The sequence below is a fragment of the Accipiter gentilis genome, unplaced genomic scaffold, assembly GCF_929443795.1.
Source record: "Accipiter gentilis unplaced genomic scaffold, bAccGen1.1, whole genome shotgun sequence".
NCBI classification, from domain to species: Eukaryota; Metazoa; Chordata; class Aves; order Accipitriformes; family Accipitridae; genus Astur; species Astur gentilis.
In genome coordinates this window covers 94,443-118,169 of record NW_026060824.1, presented here as the reverse complement: position 1 = coordinate 118,169, position 23,727 = coordinate 94,443, and the positions used below count along the sequence as shown (strand labels likewise).

General features: G+C 52.1%; 1 protein-coding gene across 1 annotated transcript; it reads right to left on the bottom strand.

Moving 5' to 3' along the window:
• Positions 1-1,226: 1,226 nt before the first annotated feature.
• LOC126036862 (electroneutral sodium bicarbonate exchanger 1-like) lies at positions 1,227-23,477 on the bottom strand. Its single transcript, XM_049797075.1, has 9 exons — positions 23,443-23,477; positions 4,953-4,981; positions 4,342-4,477; positions 3,965-4,125; positions 2,849-3,034; positions 2,652-2,740; positions 2,373-2,530; positions 1,938-1,994; positions 1,227-1,254 (listed from the first exon to the last, which is right to left on the bottom strand). Exons 1-9 carry the CDS (start codon positions 23,475-23,477, stop codon positions 1,227-1,229), a joined length of 879 nt encoding a protein of 292 aa, XP_049653032.1.
• Between the last annotated feature and the right edge of the window lie 250 nt (positions 23,478-23,727).

The window sequence follows — 23,727 nt, the reverse complement described above, 5'->3', positions numbered from 1 at the left end:
GCACCCAGTCACCTGCTGCCAGCAAGCTGGGGCTTAATAATAAACCTTATGGCAATAAGGGTGGTTTATCTCCCATCAAAGCCATCGCAACAAAAGGACTGTCACTAAAATCTAGCAACTACCCCTAAGAAAAGAAAAGAAAAGCATCTTTTCTCCATCACTGCCCCCTTCTGAAGGCTCTCGCAGCACCCAGCTGCGGCAGCCTGCCTTACTTGCAGAATTTGTAGAGGATCTTCTCAAACACCAGGACGGGTCCGGTGCTGCCGAGGATGGTGAGAGGTTGGCCAGCAAAGAGGCAATACACCACGCCGGCCATGGACGCGCCCAGCAGCGACTCCATGGCACTCTGTCCGGGGAAGAGAGGCGGCCGTGAGTAAATAAATCGTTAGGGAGAAACAAAAACCAAAGCCGGTTCACTGCAGCAGGGACTTTGGCCTGAGTTTTATCCTCCCCCATGCCCCCCAACAGAGAGAGGTGCTCACTATGTGGCCATTGGTCGCCTCCCCCAGCAGTCCCCCAAAGGTGATGACAGGGGACATGCAGGCACAGTAGAGGAAGAGGAAGGACGCCAGGCACTGCAGGCTCAGACCATCCCGGAAGTCGCTCCAGAACCACGGGGCTTTCCGCTTCACGTCCAGGGTCAAACCTCCAAAGAGCCTGCAGGAAGGAAAAAGAAGAGAGTCTGTTCTCTTGGAGGAACACGTCGACTTTGCTTTGCTGCAGAAGGGCAATCACAAGCATAGAGTAACTTTCGTGGCTAAAAAGCAGCACTCTCCTTCAGCCCAAATCAAGAAAACCTGCGTGCAACGGTGATGGTTGGGGCTGAGCCCAGCTGCCCAGATCTCCCCCCTGCCCAGCCCAGGGGACCAAGCTGGCAATGTGGAGCCCCTTCACTGAACCAGCTAACCCCAAAGACCTGCTAGAAGGGAAGGTGCATGCTCAGATTTGAGAGGCAAACAGAAAAAAACCCCAAACTATTACAGCTCCCACCTTCCCGTCCGCTGCAGTTCAGGCCCACTGTGTTTCTCCAGCGTGCTGTGAGAAGCACTGTCATCAAGAGCTCCTGGCATCTTCCTTTTTTCCTGTTAAAATGGAAGTAAGATAAAGCTATGGACTTGTAACCACTGGCTTGTTTTGCTTCTGGTCTGGCTCTGTGACTGTGTCAGAGTGGGACCTTGTGAATTTGGGCCCCTGAACAGCATCCCCAGCCATCCTGCCCATCCCCCTCACGCCTCCCGCTGATGTGGCACCCACCTGTGAAGGGACGTTTTTCGGGGGCTCGATTCGGATTGATGGATCCCACTCTCCTGGCGGCAAGACCGTGACCTCATCCAGAAACTCGTCGATGCCAGCCACGAGGTCAGCCCCGTTCTTGGCTTTATAGGCAACGTCACGGAAAACCTGCCAATAGAAGACAACCTGGTGAGAGGACAACCCAGCTCGGATGTCCTAACCAGTGCAATAAGCTCTTGGCTAAACGCAAGGCTTTTTCACCAAAATTCCCTGCTGGAAAGGGCAGGAAATATTCCCCCAAAAGGAAAAATCTGTGCATCACGGCACTTGTAATCATCTCCCCCACGAGGCCCCCGTCCCCCATGGCACACCATACCCTTCTGCTTAAAGAGCAAGAGAAGTTTTACTGGCCCTGGCGATGCCACCACTGGGGACAGCGTGCTGGGGACCCCGGCGAGAAGGATGAGGTGCAGGATGCACCCCGGGCGGGATTTCAGCCTCCAGGATGTGGGGTGATGCAAATCTGCGTGTTTGCTTTGGGGTGAGAAAGAGGGCTGGGCTATTTGGAGAGCTGCGGGCAGCTGGGACAGCAAATCCTCTTCCTCACTACTTCAGAGACAGGGAGAGCTGAAGAAAGGCAAAAATGACCCAGAGCTATCTCATCTTGTCGCACCTCGTCCGTCATGATAGTGGCCATGGACCTGCCGATCTCATGGTACTGATGGGCTTTTCCTTCTGGTCCAAGCAAAACAAACAGGAACCTGGGCAAGAAAAACAAAATGAGAGAGAGAAGAAGGTGTCCTTGCTCCAAGAGCACCCAAGAAAAGCCCTGGCAGCTCCCAGCCCAGAGCGTGGCTCAAGACGGGACACGTAGGCTCAGCGATGCCGCGATGAATTTGAAATTCTTCAAAACAGACGGCAAATGTAATTTGGGGGCCAACTTTCATTACAATTGGCCGATGGGTTTAAAAGCTACAGCAGGGAATGGAGAAATGAAGGCGAGGAGACGTGGGTGGGGGAAACGTGCTTGCTCCCCCTCCCGCTAGCCTTGTTCCCTTGGGACACCAAACTGATGCCTGCAACTTGATGTTTGGTTGGGTGTCTTTTTTACGGAAGAAATTTGCGCTTCTCATTCGCACCTTGTTGGGATGGGAACTTCCGTCATGCCTGAGAGGAGGACAGCCGGGCTCAGGCGGACAAATGCCACGATGGGCTGGTGAAGGAAATCCAGCTCTCCTACGAGCACGTTGGATGCTTCAGCCCCGGTGGGAATTTTCTTCATGAAGTGCAGCTCCGCCTGGGCACGACAAGCGATTTTCAGGCAATTACCCCAAAAGCAAAGCCCACAGCGCTCTGCAGCACACTCTGCAAGAGCAAATCTGGCCCTAAAGGCGTTAAGAAAGCTACGAGTGTCTCACCTTGCTTAAATCCATAGCTCTGCTCTCACGGGTCACCCCATCTTTAGCTTCCGCAGCGGTGGGAGAAGGACAAGGGGTGATTGTTTGGGCTGGTAGGAAAAAGAAAGACACTCAGAAAGATGGACAAGGAGCAACTGGGACGCTTCTCCTTTGCCTGGGCAAGTCTAATGGGGCCACAGCCCTGCAGAAACCCTCACCTGGCTTGTAGAGGAGGTGCAGGTCCGACTGCCTCTTGCTCACATCAGCAAACGAGCAGACAGCGGGGAGAAGGTTGGTTGTCTTCTCGTTCTGATGGTGGTGCTTCCTCAAAAGGACTTCTCGAACTTGCGCCCGCACGTGCTCGTCAAACTCCGTGGACTGTTCTTGCTGGGCCAGGATCATATCTGAGGATGGCAAAGGGAAACAAAGCCATCAGAGCAGAAACCCCAACAAGTCCCGACCCCCAAAGCCCCCAGGGAAGGCTGTGCCACACAGGCTGCACCCTAATGCCCGCTCAGCCTTGCATAGCAAGGCCTTTTAATAATGTTCAGCCTTTGCAGCGAAAACGAGAATTTTCTTTTGCTAAGAAACATCATCCAAGTGCTTATTCATCATTCCGCTAAGATAAATATTTCCCATTCTAAATAATGCAATTTTCTTGCCCGACCTGGCCTTTCTGACTCTACACGTTTACCCAAATTATAAGCAATCTATAGCACAGACGTTCCCAGTTTCCCGTGCTGATCGAGTGCAATTTGCTGAGCCCAGGGAGAAACATGCTAAGAACGGCTCCGACTTCTCCAGCCCTTGAAAGGGCTGAATGGAGACCTGCTGCCAGTCAAAGATAACTTCTCCAAAGCGGCTTTTGCAATTAACTTCAAGTATCTTCCCCACAGAAATACACTGCTTGGTCATCGCCAGAGAAACTCTGCCTTAAAACTCTTAAATGCTGGATGTTAAGGAAAAAGTAAAACAAAGAATGCGAGGAAACAGCTCGTAAGAAATAGTTCCTTTAAGGAGGTTCAGCTCTTACGCAGACTCCGTATTTCTAAGAGCAGCCTGCTAAGCCCTGACACACGCTCCTTTTTGGCTGCAGAATATTCTCTAGTGGCTTCTCCAACTCCACAAACTGCTTTCAAAAGGACCCCATATTGGAATAAAAAAACAGTGCGACTGTTGCACGCCCAGTCTACATCCAAAAACAGCTCATGAGAAAAACACAGTGGCACTTCTGGAAAAGGACGTGCCATTGGGGCAGGGTTTGATTTGGGAGTGAAGAGCACCGTGGTGAGCTGAGCTCGGCCATTCCCGGAGAGATGCAGTGCCCACGGTACCTGCAATCTCTTCGATGCTGTTGGCACAAACGTCCAGCAGCACCGACCCATTGCTGATGCAGCTCCTCAGCTCGGAGAGGCTGTGCAAGGACAGCGTGCCAACGTAGGGCTTGCTCCAGCGCTCGCCGCCGTCTTCCACGTCCTCCTCAAACTTCAGCCACCTGCGGACATCGGGTGCGATCAGCCCCATTGCACGAAAACAGCCCCAGCTCTGCAGCCCCTTTGACAGAGCCACGGGGTGGCAAGAGGAGAAGGCTCCTCGTGCCGCCACCTGCAGCTGCAAAAGCTTCGCGTCCTGGAGAGGAGAAAGCAGAGCCCACGGGCGCTGCCAGTGCGGGGACTCCTCTCCCACCGCAGCCAAAGCAGCAGGGATTTACCTTGCCGTTTCCTTCCACTCGGCATCTCGGCCCTCTTTTACACAGATCTCATCCAGCTCGGAGAACAAGTGGTGAGGGATGTGCTGCTCGTCCTCCTTGGTCCTGAGAATGAACTGCACCCGCTGGGACGGGGAGCCTGGGGGCAGAAGGCAAAGACCCATCCCGTTACCGCGCCTGAACACAGCTTGTCACCCTCACGTGCAAAGTGGCCATCAGCACCAGTGCAGCCATAAACACCGGGCTGGCCCCTCTCCTCTGCGTCTCTCTGGGCTTGCACAGAGCCGTGAAGAAGGAGAAGCATCTGGTCCACCTCTGCATAAGGATGGGCTGCTTTCCTTCCCCACATTGCCATTTTTAAAGCCAGGATCCCTCTAAGGAAGACGAGCCTAAACCCATTATGCATTTAACTGCACTTAAAAAAACAAAAAAAAAGAAAAAAAAAAGAAAAAAAAAAAAGAAAGTAAAACTTGGGAAAAAGAGGGTGTTGCTCAATAAGGCCACTTTCCCTCGGAAGAACAGCAACTCACTCAAACTAGCCACGGGGACGTGCTTGCAGAAGGCCCCAGTGCCCACGTTGCCCCCAGTTTAGCGAATGCCGCGGTGGGACTTACAGTGGTAGCCCTGCTCTGTCGGGGCAGACTCCTTCTCCCGTTCCCCTTCCCGAAGCTTCTGGCTGTGGCGTCGGTGATGCCGGTGGCTCTGCCTAACCAGTGGCATCTGCGCGCCCACATACAGGGTCCGGTGGCCTGCGAAAAAGCAGCGTTTTTTGCAGCGCTCTCGGCATTGCGGCAATAGTTGAGGTGGCCGGTGCCTTGCTAAGCCACAGTTCAATCCCAGGAGCAACGCCAGCTTCCCTTAATGTTATTTTCACTGGACGTCCTTTTTTCCAAGCCTATTTTACTCGAGCTTTGCAACAACACAGCAACAACAAGTGTTGGCTCCGGGTCATCTAAAAGTGCCCTGAAAGTATCGGACCTCTTCTCAAATTCCAGCTTCGGCTGGACAACACTCAGACTTGCTCATTAAGCAGCAACACGAGCTAATTATTTTCAAAAGCTCTGTATGGCACGAGGCGACAAGAGACGATCAAATCAGTCCCATTGCAATGAACTCCAGAACAAAAAAAGAAAATCACAGCCCCGTGTCTGCAGCCCTGAAATGATTCTCCTGACCTCTCCAAGCCAGGAGCAACCTCTGCGAGAAAAAAAGCCGTGAATTATCGAGCCCCGTGGCTACAACTCACACCGTGGCCTCCCGGGAGGCTTTTTCCCTCCGTTTAAAAAGCCATAATAGTAAAAAATGTGACAATAACTGTGTTGCTTTATTGAGAAGTGCGGCACGTTTCGCTGCACATGATTTGACACCCAACAAGGCACACTGGAGAGACTTTGTGCAATGGGAAAACGTGCTGGGCTAGTGGCTCCTCCACCAGGATCTCAGCAGAGACTCACCTTCCAACTCCTCCTTCTCATAGCAAATACTGACAGCGTTGCTCCTTCTTCCCCGGTCAATCACTGCCTCCTCGTCATGTCTCTGTTTAGCAACGACAAGAAGGGAAAAGTTGAGGCTGGGGGTGGAGAGCTCCCTTACGTCCTCCCAGACATCACCCACCCCTGCATCCACGCGAGTCCACGAGCCATCACGCCTCTGCGTGCCTCCTCCTCCTTCAGGCACAGCCCTAAAACCACGGACTTGTAGGAGGTTTTTCTTCCCATACGCAAATAAAACAGCCCATAACATCACCTGTACTGTATAACACGAGAGTCTGGACGTATTTAATACAGCAGGAGAGGGATGAGTGTTTCAGACAAAAAAAAACCCACCTCCCGCTTTGTTCTTGAGGTTCCTGTCTAAAAAAGTGATTTCCAAAATGGAAAAAAAAACCCCAACCCACAAAACTGCACTTTTGAGCCCCGGCCGCGCTACCTGTAACTCTTCCAGAAGTGTCATTTTGTAACCCCCGTTTGGGTTCATCCTCACGTCAGTCACTGGGTTTTGGGGACAACTGAACCTCCAGGTCAGTCAGGGGCCCGATTCCCCAGGGACTGATGGAGTAGCCCTCACGGGAGGAGCTAAGTGGCACCCAGTGTGCACCAACTCCAGAGACACAATAGGGACCATTATGAAATCACAAGCTATGATGCGGATCCAGGCAGCTATTTAAAGCCACGCACCCCTAGACCCTTCCCGCTTGGAAAACTTAGTGCCTGGGCAGAAGCCAGCTCTGCTTTGAGCAAAAACTCTCCAGAATAGAGAACATTCCTGCATGAGAGGTGTCAGGCTCAAAAGTGTGCAGAAGGAAAACCCTTCACAGGCTCGTTCACCCTCCTGAGAGGCAAAGCCCATTAGCAGCATCATGTTTTCTCTCTTTTTTTTTCTAACAGTAGAGCTGAAGTTCTAGCATCCTGAGGATAACAAGAGGTACAAATATGGTAGGGAAAAAGAATATCTTATTGGATCAATGGGTAGATTCAGAAAAAAACCCTGCCACACAGTAGTTTATCCTGACTGCTAGCTAGAACTGAGAAGACTGTTTTTTCCACGTGGGTCAACAGTTCCGGTGAAACATACTACCCGTCTAGGACGGCTGCATCTGAGGAACAAGAATTAGTTATTTCAATACAAGGAATGAGTCATTTTGTGTCATGATATTCATCAGACTGCACAACAGACAAATGCATTTGAATAACCATGCCTTGTGTTACATTTTAACCACTTAACATTCCGTGAGAAATACCCCAAGAGCTCAAGAAGACAGAGCAGAAAGACAGGAGACAGGTGAAAGCCTAGAGCGCCAGCTAGACGGAATGAAAAACCCTCTTCCTTCTCTGAAGCTCCAGCAAGGCTTCCTTCACCTGCTTGTTCCTCTGACTGTCAATGACGGGGTTCAGACTGGGGCTGACGAGACTGTAGAAACGGGAAAGAACTTTCTCCCTCCCAGAGGAGTCACCGCTCCCGGGCCCCGCGTACACAAAGATGGCGTTTCCATAAAAGACACCCACCACGGTCGGGTGGGAGCCACACGTGGAGGTGGTTTCGTGCCATCCTGGCACAGAGCGGATGCACAGATCGGTGGCCAGGCTGTCCAGGGAGCAAATCGGGATTAGGGCTAAAGGGAAGAGGAAGAAGCACACACAAACAGCAAAGATCAGGACTTTATTGGCAGGAGCGGCAGGGCAGGCCAGCTTTGAGACAGCAAGAATTTCACAGGAGAAGTGGACAACCTCGCAGGGGCCACAGAAAGGCAGGTGTAAAGCCAGAGAGGCTTGCAGTGTACCAAATACGAACGCCAAAGCCCACAAAACCGTGGCAAGGGTGAGGCGCAGCCTCCAGATCACGATGAGGGCATAGCGCGGGGGACGGCAGATTGCCACGTAGCGAACATGAGACATGACGGCCAGCAGCACGCACGCTGTAAGTGCAAAGATTAAATAAAGATGGCTCTGTGCCCCACACCCAGCAAAGGAGGGGGTTCTGCCTTGTCCACGGAGGCTCCTTAGCATACGGGGGACATTGCTGGAGGCGTAGCAGATGTCCGCGATGGAGAGGTGGCAGAGGAAGAAGTACATGGGGCTGTGGAGGCAGTAGTCCAGGCAGATAAGCAGAAAGACAAGTGCGTTTCCCATCAGAGTGGCAGAGCAGAGGGCAGAGAAAAGGCCAAAGAGGCAGCGCTGCAGGGCTGGGGTGCTGCAGAACCCCAGGAGGACGAATTCTGTGACCGTCGTTTCATTCTGCACGCTGTGCTGGAGGTGAGGCAGCACAAACTGCGACCACGGAGATCTGGAAGCGAAGGAGCAAGGAAAAGGAAAGAAAAAGGAGAGTTTTCCTAAGAATGTCACGTCCTTTACTCTTTACGCTGCAGCTCCCTTCTCCCCGTTTTTCCCTCTGACTCCAGTGAAAGGTGCGTACTACCCTCCCCACGCTGAGCGACGTACATCTGAATTGCAAGCTCCAATCTCTCGGCAAACTTTGAGCAGTTTGACCAATCTCGCACAACTTTGCTGCCTAGCTTGCCCTTGAAGTCTTTCTTTTCCTGGGTTGGTTTTGGGGTTTTTTTTGCAGGGGGTGGGGAGGGGCAGGGTATGGTTTGGCTATTGGAGGAGATAAAATGATGAAGATTGCAGGTGTCGATTAAGGTGAAGTCAGAACAACTTCAAAGCAGCTATTTTAAATTAAGTCCATATTAAAAGGAATGCACAGTTCACAGAATAATTCCAGTTTTACCATTAAACCAACCAGCATTTCCAAGCCACTGCTGTGTCCTCTTTACCTTCGTGAAATGCATTCCTACTGAATCCTGCAGTTGCTTGATCCAACTCCCCTATCCCAGCTACTGCAGGTCCGGGAAGGTCAGGCAGAACGTCACCTTGGTTCCTGCTGTGCAGCTGCTCGCCCTTACCAGTTTCGCAGGGTGCTGGTCAAGGTCCCTGGGCATCCCCTGGCACTTGTCTCCACGCGGCTCTCTGGTCTCCAAGATCTTCCGCCACTTCCAGGATATTTCCTCCAGCCAGGATCTTCACCTTTTCCTTCCTGGGTCCCTTGCTTCTCTTCAAGATCCCTTCTTCTTTCTGGGAACCCTTCTTTTTGACACCACCTCTTCTTTCTGGAACCCCACGCCCCCAGTTTTCCTAATCTGTCTATGTGAGCAGTACAATGCCTGATCAGCCTCCAAATTAAGGCTTCTCTCTCCTAGCTCTTTACTAACTGTAGGATTCGGGACACGCCACTTTTGATTATTCCAGGTGTTACCCAAATTTACAACCAGCCCACGCTGGCTGCGTGTAGCAAGAAGCAGGCTTCTGCTTGACAGCTCAGAACTCAGTTTCAGACATTCACACGCACAGACCTTGCCGCACACGTGCACCCAGTCACGTGTTGCCTGGTAACCTTCACAGTTTGAGCCGGTTTTTTGTCTACGGCCGGGCTTCAGAGGCAGGGCATGGCCACAGAAGCGCATTCCCCCCGTCAGTCTGTGAAGTGAGCAAGGGAGAGTCAATACTTGTCTGGTGAGCCTCATACCCAGGCAATGTGGTCGAGCCCTCTCCTGTGACAGCCCTGGCAAAAGCCACAGCAGGGTGCTCCCTTGCCTCTGCCTAGGTCACTGGGGTTCCCCTGCCTGCCATTGCTCCTTTGTCCTCCTCTGCGTTTGTGGAGATGAACCTTTAACCACACAACCTAACACCTACAACACCGGGAAAAAGAGAGGCTGCAGAGGGTCCAACGGGGAAGGTCGCCGATGTAGAATGCTCTTTGTGAGAGGCAGCACACCCAGCTCACCTCCTTGCTCCTGAGCTGCTCTATCGGAAGCACTGCGTGCAGGACGCTCTGTTCAACAGGCTGTGTCTGTATCTGACTGCCTTGTCCTTGCTACAGCACCGTGTGCTGGGGGAACGCCACGGAGAGCAAGGAGGACGCTCTTTCCCCAGGAGCAACGGAGGGTGCTCAGCTGAGTGCTGCTGCAGGGGCCAAAGTGGGGCAGGCAGGCAGGGAGGGGAACACAGGAACGAGGGAGCTGGCAGTAACCGGCCAGTCTGGGAGATGCCCGAGAGGCTCGAGAACCCTGTAAGCACAGGACGAGCTTAGAGGAGGTTCAACGTGAGGCCCTGTGGTTAACCATCCCCTCCAGATCTGGACCTTCTCTGGTTCCCGAGTTACCGTGCAGTTTCACAGCCTGCTGCAGAGATCCTGACTGGGAGATCACTGTACCTCCAGGAGTTAGGGATCCACCTAACAGTTACCCTGAGCGGGTGCAGGTCTGTGCTGCGCTGTACGTACAGCGTGGCCTTCAGGCTGCGTCCCTACACATGTCCCTTGGCCGCAGGATAAATGGAGCTGGTTGACTGTAACAGAGGAGCCTCCAGGCAGCTCCTGCTTGGTACCAGCGATTACGCCACCTGCGCGGCCCTGCCGTTACCTAAAGTGCAGCAAGAAGTCCGCGCGTGAACATCCTTTATGCATAGAGATGTTTTCTTCTAAGAAAAGTTGTATAACACCGTGAATGACCAAAAGGAGGAACTTCTCCACAGGCAGGATCTGTACAGTGTGCCAAGGGAAAATCCATCTGGGGTCTGCCCAATGCTGCATGAACGCAGGGTCCCCAGCATCTGAAGGGACCTAAGATTTACTTGCTACCTAGATGCCTCTTCTTCCTGGCTACGTCGCCTCCCAAGATCTTGCCCACCCCCAGCCTACTGGGGAGCGGGGGAATGTTAGAGAGACAGCCTTGATGCTGTGCCAGCACTGCTCAGCCATGGCCAAAACACTGCTGTGTTATCAACAGCTTTCTAGCTACCAGTACAGAGCACAGCACTACGAGGGCTGCTGTGGGGTAAAGGAACTCCAACTCAGCCAGATCCAATACAGAAGGAAAGCGGAGAAACAACAGAGGGAGCAGCCCAGGGACACAGAGCCCCAGGTCTCATCTGGCCACTCCTGTGACCATACAGTGTATTCAAAATCAAATACCTGAAGTGCTCCCTTAGATGCAGTTTACAGCCAGGGGACAAGAAGGTGGCAGTTCTGCATTTCGCAGCTCCCAGGCTGATGGCAGAGCCAAAGCAAAAAAAAAAACCACAACAAAAAACAAACCAACCAAGAGAGGTAAAACTGGAGCGCAGGGAGCAAATGCTTTTCTTTCACCTTAGGCCAACTGCTCGGACGCTCTCTATGCTGCCCTGCCGCAGAGGGCATCCCTCTCGTACCAGTAAGAGACATAAGAGTGAATTAAAGCCAGGACCCCAAACCAGACCAAAAACCTGGTCGTGATCAAGAAGAAAGTGGAGAATGCATCAACTATAACAGAAAATTTATTTTGGACATTCCCAGTTTACATTTGGAAAAAAGAGGAAAAAAAAAAGAGGAGGAATTAGGTATTAAAAGAAGAGCACTGAATGATAAAGCAGTAGCAGTCCCTCTACCACTACAAACCCACACCCCCACACGCACGTACGCACACAGACTTAACACCACCAAACTCCCCTTGACTGTGACCTTCACCTCAGCTTGCTGGTCTAGAGATACTGAATGCCTGAAGCACACCAAGGATAACTGAAAACATCTGCATGGCTTTAATGGGAATCCTCCAACTGAAACAAAAATGCCTTCACTTTGCACTGAATTCCCCCGCTTTCACGTAACCAAACACTGACCTGCCCTAAACCCTGCAACAGAGAGCGCTGAACTTGCCTGGTCCTCCCAGCCCTATATACCTCCTGTGCCTCCACCAATCTTTTTCTTACACAAAAGAGTTTCATTGCTTGCTCTGTGAGAAGTTTTTCCCATGCCACTGCTTTTTTCCCTGCTGCTACAGAGACAAAATACCAGGGAGCCAACATGCTGCACGCTGTAAAAGAGTCCGTACCTGAATTCCTCTGAGCAACGACACACCCATGTAGAGAAAGATGCCATAAAGCACAGGCATTGGTATAAACTGGGGTGGGGGGGTGGGGGGGGGGGAAGCAAAAAAAAAGAAAGAATGCAATCGTTTCTTTTTCTGTATTGCATTTTCAGTATTACCACCCTCTTCCACAGGCACTGCCTAAAATTGCTTGAAGCTTTCCAGCTTCCATTCAGGCTTAGAGATGGGTCAGATTTTAACCATTTTTTTGCCATTTTGTGCGCACGAGTGAGCTAAGGCTCTGCTTTAGGCTGAACTTGGGAGTTACCTCTCCTCAGAATAATCCTATTTTCCAGAAAGGTTGGAGGAAAATAGGCGATTTCACCCGTGCTACCCTATGCCGCATTCTCTGGCGGTAGAAGAAACACTTCTGCCTATTCTTGGGGCAACAGGCAAAGGCCACAGGCCTCCTTTTAGCCTAGAGACGAGATTACTTTGTGGGAGGAACGTGCAAGGAAGCCCACGGGGATGACCTCAGTGTATTTAGCTCCTGGGAACGGCTGCTCCGGGGCATTTGGGGAGCAAATTGCAGCCACTAAAGGGCTGCCTGTTTGAAACAGAGCAGATGTGCTCGTCTGAAAATGCTCAACTGTAACCCATAAACATGGGCGGGCCTGAAAGACACCCAAAAATTCAAGCAGTTGCGTTGCTTGCTCGCCTCGAGCACACCAAACGGGGGCCTGAAGGGCTGCAAAGCCTAACTGAGGCTGGTTCCCACCGTGGGTCAAGCCCCAAGGGTTGGGATCACCTCCTCCTCCTCCGCTCCACAACTAACTACTCAGGCCTGCAGAGAGGGGACTGTTTTGCTGTAACCTCCAACAAGCTCGCAGTTGTTGGGTGGTTTGCATTTTCCTCTCACCTTTAACACAGAAGTGAAGAAGACGGAGCAGCCCATGAGCACAAAGATCAGCAAGCCAGTGACTCTCTGCTCTCGTATCCCCAGAAACTTGGGTTGTTCTCCTGGAGCTGAGCAGTCAGACTCTACTTTGAGGCTATTCACGTGGGTGATGGACAGGACGGTCGCAGCCACAAACCAGGGCAGCCCCATCACGGAGCACACCCCGAGCATCACGGCCACCACAAAAAGGTCCAGGTGGTACCCGCATCCTTTCTGCAGGCAGGAAAACAAGAAACAGAGCATCCCATAGCACAAGAGCAAGGATAACGTCGCAAGTCAGACTCAAACCCTGCTCGAGCACAAGTCAACTTCTTCAGAATTCAAAACAAGAAATGGAAACAAGCAAGCGTGTATGCAGGCTTTGCACAAGCACCTGGCATGAAAATCTGGCAGGAGTTCAGACACAATGGATATGCAGAGCTTGTGCGATAAATACTTCTCGAAAATACAACAACCCACAACCCAAAACCACCAAACCATTTTTTCCGCTCATAAAGAAAATTCTACCACTTGTGAGGAAGGTGTGACTCTGAGTTATCCCTGGCAGCGCATCAAAACAATTCATTCCCCACACCTGCTGCTGCTGCCATTTTAAAACAAAAACGCACTTCTCTATTGCTCCAAGATTAATTTGCTCCTCCAAAAGGTTGCTCATCTGAACTGCCCTGTCACTTGCTCCCTGCATCATCGTTAATCCAGGAGAGCATCCTGCCACGCAGCCGGACCTTGTCCCAAACCAATGCCTTCAGAAAGCATTGGGAATAACAGCTTCCCCCAGACCTGCAGCCCAGAAGGGGCTGGAGTCATCTCTCGCAGGCCCTTACCTTCAGCTTGTGCTCCTTCCTGTTCACAATAACGGCACTGATCTGCTGGTCCATGAATATCAAGATGGTGCAGAGCAGAGCTGGGACGAGCGCAGCCAACACCGTCCACCAAGGGTTGGGTCCTATGGGGTTGATGAACCACCCGCGGTCGTCTCTGGTAGGCTGCAACAAAGCCCACACATCAGCATTTTCTCCCAGCCCAGGCACTCCACTGGCTTTCATTTTCCCCTCCCTCCTTGTGTCAGAGCACCTCCCAGCCCTGGCTTCATGTCCCCCTCTCCCGGGGGCTTCAGCAGTGCCAGTCTCCTCTTTGCAAGCACCTCTAGATACTTCCCCTGTAGGTATCTAGTTTTGGGGCCATCTTCTCGTTTCCAGGAGGAAGAAAGGCACTTGGAGGTGGAAGAGGAGATGGTCACACCACCAGCATCTCCTCCAGACTCAGCCCTGCCCTGCCCCGCCATCACCTTGTGGCACCCCCACCGTGCCAAAACATCCCGTTACCTTGAACGCATGGGGGACCTGGAGCTTCGGCGATGGGATCCCAACCACAAAGTCAAGGAGCACCATGATGACGATGGTGAGGAAAACAGCAAAGTCGCTCACTGTGGACTGTACCTGGGGCGAGAAACCAGAGGTGAGAGGGGCATGGCAAACAGGGCCGTAACGTGAGATGCAAGAGTTGCGGACATCCACAACATTAAGGCTGCTTAACCAAATCCCACCACCCCTCTGAGCACATGCAGCCTGATCCCTTGCTTAGATACTGCTGCTGTGTTTGTCCCTGTGAGATCTGGTGTCACACAATAAAAAAAAGCTTAACTAGGCCAACAAGGGTTGGTTTAAGTCAAAATCTAAAAATAATAATAATAATATTAAAAATAAGAAAACACATGTCTGACACTACAGCTACACTCACAGCTACAATGGCAACAAGGCACTGAGGCATCCTTTAGTCCTCAAAAGGAAGCTCCTCATTCGAATCTACTTTCCACTCGAGCACATAATGCGCAGAAGGTAGGGTAAAAAAACCAAACCGAAAACCCCAATCCCCAAAACTTTGGGAAACCTGACTTCCTACTACCTGAGGAGAAGAAATAAAATAAAAAAAAATCAAACCCCCAAAATCTTCAATCTGGGGCAGGTCACGAGGCAGGTGGGAAACGCTACGATGATTTTGCACTCATGGAAATGAGTGTGGGACATCCAAGCTCTTGGAGAGCTTGGCCTGCAAGGGCAACGTTTCCCAGCTTGACCAAGGCAGGGCAAATACTGCTTAGTGCTCCAGGAAAGCCATTTTGGGAAACGAGTGCGGAGATGGACACTGGCCACCATCTTCTACTTACTCTGGTTGGAAAGTAGCGGCTGGTTTTAAACTTCTTCAAGAAGCTTGACAGGGCAAAGGTGGCGAAGAAGAGGATGCAGCACCAGAAGAACACGTCAGGGGTGTAGGGGCCATCGCGTCCACAGGCAGGTCCTTGAAACTCCCCACGCAAATACCGACATTCCTGGAGAAACAGAGCGTCAGGACACAAAGGCAGTGCACGTGCGGCAGGGAAACCTCGCATAGCTAGGGGGTTTTGAGGATCTTGGCCCAAGATCCACGACCCTGTAACTGCTCCTGCCAATGGAGATTTATATTTAATGAGCAGCAGCAGCTGAACAAGTGACACATCGAACTACAGAGCAGAGAAATAAGATGTGAGGAGACACCATACGCTAGTAACACATTACAAGAAACACTCATCCAGGTGACACTCTCCCATCAGTTGCTTGCATTCATAGCATTGTGTTTCCTTAACTGCATCTGGCTTCAGTCCTGACATCTTCCCGCAAAAAACAACATGCCAGGCTCTCCCAACCCTGTGAAGAAAACCTCATCAGCTTTCCTAACTAAAAAGTAATTCTTTTAAATATTATTTTTAAACCTGAAAAGGACTAGGATTCACAGGACTAGCGTCATTACATTCACTTCACAGTTCAAAATGGGAGGACAAAAGATAACTGACATGACAAACACCACAGTTACAGACGTTCCTTCCTGGGGGTGCAGTTCGCACACCTAGGAGCTCATGCCTGCACGAATGCGTGACGCCAGGCAGCAGTCTCCTTACGTGCCTCTGACCTCAGGAAGAAACAGGTAACATGAATACTTTTACTCCATTTGCATCCTGAGGACCAGAGATGGAGCCCAAGATTTGCCTAGATGACACAGTCGGTTCCTTTAAGGGATGAAATTGTTCGTTTGAGTTTGGCTTCAAGGACTCCCACAGCTGGCGATTAACTAAGAGGTATGCTACAGCGAGGAGCCCGACACACAGACTTGCAGGACAACTCATCACGCCAGGCCTCTGAGCTTGCAGTTCTCCGCAGGGCCCGGTGCTGCCTGAGCAGGTGGATGGACTTCCCAGTTCCAGAGATACAAGCTCGTGAATCAAACCCTCCGCAAGCACGCAGGCAAAACTGGCTGCGCTTTAGCGAAGCAAACCAACAACGAGGCTTCCTTTGTTTGGGTGCCTCCTGTCTGACGATGCTCTGGGCTACTTTCTCTTCCTGGCAGTAACAGGAATAAGTTGCTCTCATACCTACCAGCTTCTGACAGAGAAAGAGGATGATCTCGTTCTTGCCTGCTAGGACCAGGGGTGGCAATAACGCAGTCTGCCGAGACTGGAAAGGGATGCCTTGGAGGCAGAAACACGCGGGTGTTCATTACTCCTGGGCACTCGGAATCACGGGAGGTGATGATGCCGAAGGGCCTGATCCGATTCACAAACTGACACACCTTAGGACTGAAAAGGCTTCTCCTTCCACTAACTTACTTTTCTCTGCAACAACAGCCTCAGGAGAGTAACTTCTCCGTAACCCTTTACACTACAGCAACTACAATACTTAATCCTAATGTACCTTACAAGAAAACTACTGCGGTCTTCTCTACTAGAGGGCCAACGCTGCTGCGCCTGTAAGGAGCGCTTTACGTTTTATTAACCTTTTGAAACAACGCACTAGCTTTCCTTGCAATCGCATTACGTGGGCTTCCTGGGACTTTATATATGCACGTTCGTTTTCTCTGGCTAAATCAGATTTGGAACGCAGGGGTGGCCATCTGAAAACACTGCAAAACATTCTTTTTACATACATCAGTTCTCTGGTGAAGGCAACAACTGAGGAGGATCTTCAGCTAATGTAAAACTGCAAAGCTCAGAGGAGTCGTACTCCAGCTAAAGATCTGCGCACTACTGGGCAGGAATGTCAAATTAAGCAACGCCCAACAGATACAAGTCATTGGACCTTTTCTTTTACAAGTAGGAAAGAAAGGGTACACAGAAAGATAGTGGTCTGTAGAAAATGGATGTAAATCATCAAGATTTCCGAGGATTACTTGAATCGCTTCCTGGAGAGGCCAAAACAAGAAAGGAAGGAAGAATATTAACAAGATAGCCACAATCCCACCGCCAAGTACAGTTTTCAGGCTTGGGAAAAAAAAATAACATTACAGTTTGCAGGAGTCAGAGCAGATTCCAGATATTTTGCTTTTCCTCCTCCCCTTCTTCCCCCTGCTCCCTCCCATCACCTTAGAGCACGCTGCCCTAACAGATTCACAGAAACTGAAGTGAACGAATATCTTAACCCTGAATTAACATAGAAGCAATACTATGGAGAGTGGAGGTGTGCTTTTAAATTTAACAAGTTCTACATTTAAGAAGCCTCCTCCTTGCCAGCACAACACATGCAGTATTGACCTGTTTCAAAAATAAACATATTCCCCTTTTTCGGAATATTGACCCAATTCAGTTACAAAGGAACTGTAATTCAGCCCCAACAAACGCCTGCTTTATAAACGGGAAACTTTTTCTAGGAATACCTTTCAGTATTTTCAAAATTGAAAAAGAAAGAGAAATTAACCAATAATTTTCTGTATCAGTTACAATCAGCACATTTTCTTCAATAATATTTGCAATGCTACTACTGTACTCTGAAGATTTGTTTCAACTTAACTAACAGGAGCATTTTTAAACAGGCAGTATATTGGTCTCATTTCCTCGGGAACGGCAGGGGCTTTCTTCTGTCTCAGGAAGAAGATGACAACAACAGAACTCATCAGCTGTCACCAAGCTTGGCCACAAAGTAATGGCGTCATTAAAAGAACGTCCCTCGGCTTCCACAGCTTCCCAACTATTAACTACATCTTTTGTAAGCCAGCTTCTCAAAAGTTGTTCACTGCCAGGTATCGGCCAACAATAAAATGCACAGGGAGAGAAAGTCTCAAAGGAAAGCTGAACCCATTCAGAAGTAAACAAATGTCGCACAAGTGTCACTTGGAAATAAGGAAATAGGGTGGAGTGTAAGGAATTACGGCATGCAAGTGTTCTCTGGTATATGGTCTGGCAGGCAGCCATTCTCATATCCTCCACATTCAGGGGCCCCAGCCAGCCATTCTCATATCCTCCACATTCAGGGGCCCCAGCCAGAACTCGGTCAGAGATGAGAACTCTCCTTCCTCTTCAGAAAGGCCCTCTCCTCGCTTAATATGGAACACGTTAATGAAAGGAGTTACACAGCACGCCACAGCAGAAGGACAGATATCACCCACCCAAGACTCACGCTGTGGTCATGAAGTCTTCATGAATCACCAGGGACACAAAAGTACGATTCAGGAAGGGATGCTGAAGCGGCAATGAGGAGAAGAGGGTGGAAAGAATGGAAGAAAGCAAGGGGCGATGACAGGCTGCCAAACTCAAACAAATGCAGTGCTCTCTCTACCATCAGGAGATCAAACACCTGCAGGCTGCTCAGAAACGTACGCACACTACTGGCAGCGCTGTCCAAAGGGATTACGCTGAGGGAAAGAGCTTGGTCACAGACAAGAGCAACATTTCAAGCATCTTCTGAACACCACACGACACCACAAGACAGACAACACACCTTCCTCTCCAAAATCAACACAGAGAACAAAACAAGGAGGAAGGTTAATCCTCCTAGATCTGACGCTATTCCAGCAGAATGCTAATAAGCAAAGCTAAAGAAACAACTGCGTTTCAATTCATCCCAAAATAAAGTCATGCAGCAGAATTTCAAAGACTCGGCCTACTTCTCCAAAGGAAAAAGGAGACTAGTGTGGCACGAGATTTAATGCAGCTTCAGGTCTGGAGACAGCCTAATTGGCGTGGTGTTCATAGCACAGTCTCTTCAATTTTGCAGCAGCTAACAACAGTCACTTCCAGAGTAAAGCCAGGCCCTGGCAATGCCTGTGCACATCTCATTGCCAAAGCAAATTCACTCACACTCATAAAACCACTCTCTAGGCAGAGGCTTGAGTCATTGCCTATGGCATTTTAGCCCTGCTGCAACCTCACTGGCATGAAAACAGCCCTTTCGGGATGCCACGACACTGTTCTGTTCCTCTGATGCAGGGATACTTCCTGGCTCAAAAGGATCTCAGTCCTAGTTTCTGCACGGGTGCCACCACCTGAAAAGAGACTTCACCTCAACAGTTCAGAACATTTTCCAAAAGCCTCTGAGGGCATCAACCTTGAACTGCTGTCTGATGATGATCACAGCCTTGCAACAACATACACAGGGAGCCAGATTATGCTGAGCCGCTGCTTTTTTATTAATACTTATGAATACTATCATTATTCATTTTTTATCAGAGGCTGAGACACCAACAACAACTCATAAAGTTTCAGACCAAGTTTGAGCCCTACAGAACACTCCTTCAGCAGGACCCAATCTAGAGGCACCTGCTTAAAAATACAACCCTTACACCTAAGCAGCTCCAGCTCCTTTTTCAGAGCAGCTCAAACTTCTGGAATTATTACAGATCCCAGCCTCCGGCAATTCCCAGTCCCCTCTCAAACTAAAAGCTCCAGAGCTCCTCAACTGAGCTGGTCAAGGTTTTGCCCACTCACAAAAGCACTTGCCCATCTCTGTCTGCCTGACTAGCAGACACAAGCAGATTCCTCCAGGGCAATACCCTCAGGGAAAGTCTCTTTTTCACTTCTAAAGGACCATCCTCCTCACTTGTTTTACATCCTCCCCAGCTGACCAGGCTGCTCAGCACCCTGTGCTTTAGTTACTTTGCTGGCTGCTAACTCAAACTTCCCATTGCAGCCTTACCACACAACTGTTACCTCCCACAACCCTCCTATTCATTGTCCCCTGCACACCCAAAGGCCGCTTTCCTTTCTCTGCCTTGCATGCCAGCAGTACCACAGACTAAAACACTCTCCCTTCGCTCTCCTTTCTCAGGCTTGCCACTACAGTGCCTTCTAGAAACTGAGAGCAGCAGTTATCCTAAAAGGCCTGCTCAGCCCCTCTGCCTGCAGCAGAGGCACGCTCTTCTTTCCAAACAAGAGGACAGGTTTGTCACAAACACGTCGCAAAGAGGAGTGGCAGCGCAAGGGGAACCTTGTGAAAGAAAAAATCCCAAGAGCACAACAAACAACTGCTGCCACTGAGAGTTTCCAAAGACTCTTTCCACATCCACACTTGAGCGCCAGATTGCCAGGCCAGCAAAAGGCACATTGCTACCAGCAGACAGCCCAAGAAAGAAGGACATACTTTGCGTACAGAGCTCCACGGCTGTGCTGGTTTTGACTGGCAGAGAGTTAATTTTCCCCACAGTAGCTTGCACGGGGCTACGTTTTGGATTTGTGCTGAAAGCAGTGCTTACCCAGCATCAAGGCCTTTTCTGCTCCTCACCCCACCCCACCCCACCAGGGAGTCGGCTGCGGGCGCACAAGAAGCTGGGGCGGGGGGGGAGGGGGGGGGCACAAAACTGGGACAGGTGACCCCAACTGACCTAAAGGATATTCCAGACCACAGGATGTCACGCTCAGCAATATAACTGGGGGAAGAAGAAGGAAGGGGGGACATGCCCAAGTAACTGTTAGGCGTGATGGAACCCTGCTTTCCTGCAAACTAAACACCTGCCAGACAATGGGAAGCAGTGACTGAATTCCTGACTTTGCTTTGCTCGCGTGCAAAGCTTTTACTTGTTAAACCATCTTTATCCCAACCCGCGAGTTGATTCACCCTTCCGATCCTCCCCCTCCTCCCACTGCGGGGCAGCGAGCGAGCAGCCGTGCGGGGCTTAGCTGCCGGCTGGGGTTAAACCACTACAAAGGCTCGAGAGCTTCTCAGCTGAACACTTTAAATAAAATTTCAAAACACCGTCAGTAAAACCAGCCTCTTTTCCCACTGAAGCACGAAATCCACACATGGCAGGGAAACAGGAGCGCTTTTTACAGCTCCCATTACTCCCATTACACTCGCGTGCAAGCGCAGTAGCCCCTTGGAAGCGACCGCTTTCACGGTCAGTGAAAGAGGGCAGGAAAAGAGCAGCACCCCCCGTCCCATCCGAATTGAGGGTCTCCTAGGAACTCACTGCTACCGGCAGGCACCAAACTGCAGGCTGTAGCTTCAACACGCTCACCTGCCGATTTGAAGTCCGTACACATGCCTGCCTGCCTGCCTGCGTGAAGAAACCTGGTTTCAGGCAACCGACAGGTACCTGCTGTCGAGGACGTCCTCCTTTCTCCCAGCCGAGGGAAGAAAGCAGGAGAGCCAACGGGACGCGTCTGCGCTGGAAACGCCACTGCCGACCTCCCTGAAGCTCCCTCCAGGGCCTCTTGCCCCGGGGGCTGCCAAGAACGCCCGGGCAGGACTGTGTCGCAGCCCGCCACCCATGCCAGGCTGGGAGGGAGGGAGGGAGGGAGAGAGACCCCCGGCGGCTGCGGGTCCCTTCCCTGCGGGGACAGCCGGCAGAAACTCCTTTTTTTTTCCGTCCCCTTGAGCAGCTGCACCGCCACCGCCCGCAGCTCTCGGGGGCCACAGAGGGTTATTCTGCTCAAGAGGAGGAGGAAAAACAAAAGAAAAGAGAAAGCCCCAAACCCAAACGTAAAGGAGCCTCAGCGCTGGAGGACGAGCTCTCCTCTCTCAAAGCAGCCTGGGGGAACCACGGGCAGAAGAGGCGAACCCAGCCCTGGGCTTGGGGTTTGAGGACTGCTCACCGCTTCCCCAGCCACCCTCCCTGGGTGGAGAACTGCTGCAGCACGTTGAAGGCAGAGAGCAGGACCCAGCTCTGCACCACCAGCGCTTTGCCGGGACACAGGCAGCCTGAGCAGAGCCTGGACCTCCCCGTACACCTCACCGCGGACAGCCAGAGCACACCCAGACACCCAGGCATCCTCCACGTGGAGGCCACTTCCCACCCCGGCTGGCCAACGCAACGCGCTGCCTACCTTCTTCAAGGACGTCAGCGGTTTGATGCTGACGAAGGCCATCTTGTTCTTCTGGACATGTTTCAGGAGGAAAGCATCCTTGGCCAGGTTCTCGTCAGAGAGGTGGAATTCCACCTGGGACACAACCCTCCTGGCCAGCTGCCAGTCAGGGATGCAGTAGCTGCAGTCCAAGAGATCAGCCCCCAGAACATAGCTTGCATTGCAGAAGCTCCCGGCAAAGCAGCAGGGACACGGGTGTGACTTGGTGGCCTTTGGGATGTGCAGCACTGCCCGGTCCCAGCCACAGTGGTCGGTGCAGATGGCAGAGTCTTGAGGAGTGGGGTCGCTCAGCTGCGCTCTGAAATGAAACGGAGTTTTATGCTTTTAGAAGCGCGCTTGCCTTCATGCCCCCAGCATCGGTCCCTGCCACAAGTTACGCAGCACATGGCCTTGCACAATCTTGCAGCCAGAGGTGCCTCACGAACAGAGCGCAATCTCTTTGATTACCAGGATACAGGCCAGGAGAGATCTTTGGCCTCCGGTTCACGGCAGTTGTCCCGACTCCCCCAGGCCACACACTGTTCACACAGCGGGAGCGAGAGGCCTGTGTCCTTGGTACCCTTGGGGTGTCCTTGCTAGCGCCGAATCCTCCAAGCACGAGGAGGGGATGTACTAACCCCATCCCTGGGATCCCGTAGAGCGCAAACAGCCCCAGCGCCCCGACACCGGACGTTGGGCAGAATCCAGTCCTTTTCAGGGAGCACGCGGCGGCGGGTACCGTCTCCTCCTGGGTGTCATGCACCCAGGGAAAGCGCCGCCCCATCCCAGGGGGATCCAGAGCTGCTGCTTTTCCCAGCAGGAGACTGAAAGACCTGACAGCACTACTGGAGCGAGGGCTGGGGGAAAGCGTGCCACCGAGCGACACCGCGTGACCTTCCTTCACGCCCTCGACGTCCTTTTTCCTATTTCTACCTCGCTCCGGTCAACGCAGCGAACAGAAGCGCAGGCAACGGTCACAAACGCATTTGCCATCTGGCGCAAGGAGCCTGCGGCTGCAGCTTGGTGCCCACTCGGCTCGGCTGAATCAACTTGTTCTTCTTCCCCCACCGGAAAAATACTGTTGAAGGCAAAGAGCATTTGCACCCGCAGACCCCGAGAGCCGCCTGTAGGCCCTGGGAGCACCCCAGCCTCCCTTAACCCTTTCCCCCCCAGGAGGAGCTGGGGAGGCTCTTGGGGTGGGGCGGAACACAGGGAGCCCCCGCATTCCTTCCGGGGAGACACCAAAGAGTCCTTGGCAGCCAACAGCCAGAAGGGACCATGGCGCAGCCACCAAGGCAGCTCCCACTGCCTGGGCCCTTGGGCCCCCCGGCACCCCAGCTTTTCCAGCCATTCGTGCTCCCCAAAACCTTCTACCCTCGAGGTAGGGACCAACCCCAACCCCGGCAGCCCAGGGACGCTCTTGGGGGGCAAGAGCAGAGGTGACCGCCGGCCATCGCTCCTGTCTCATTCTCTCAGGCTCGGCCAACCTGTGCCGCCTGCCTGCGTGGGAGCAGCCCTTCCCTGCACCCCGGGCCCCCCAGGCACCACCAGCAGGTATGGCACCCCAGTCTGCTTTGGCACCTTCGCCATCCCCATCACACCCGTTCCCCCGGCACTTTTCGCATGGGGGTTCAGCAAGCCCCGGTGAGCATCCTTGCCCTCGCCTGGGCGGCGCGTGCCCAGTAAAACCCATCTGCAGAGAATTCCCCAAATATTTGGGGCCACCTCTCCCCTTTCACCTCCCCGATGTGAGTCTCCATCCCCGATTTGCAACCCCGTCCCACCGGCACAGCGGCTCACCCCGTGGGGATCGCCCCGGCCACAAGCTCCCCACGCCCCTGGCCCAGAGCTGGGGGATGTCGGCCATCGGGGCCGGCTCGGCAGGTGCCCCTGGACAGTTCCCTCGGCCCAGCACGGCTCCCCCTCACCCACACAGGTCTGCAGAGGGCTCCATGTGACCGCCTCTTCGACCCCCGGCTCTACCACATCCAGTGGACAACCACCGACCTG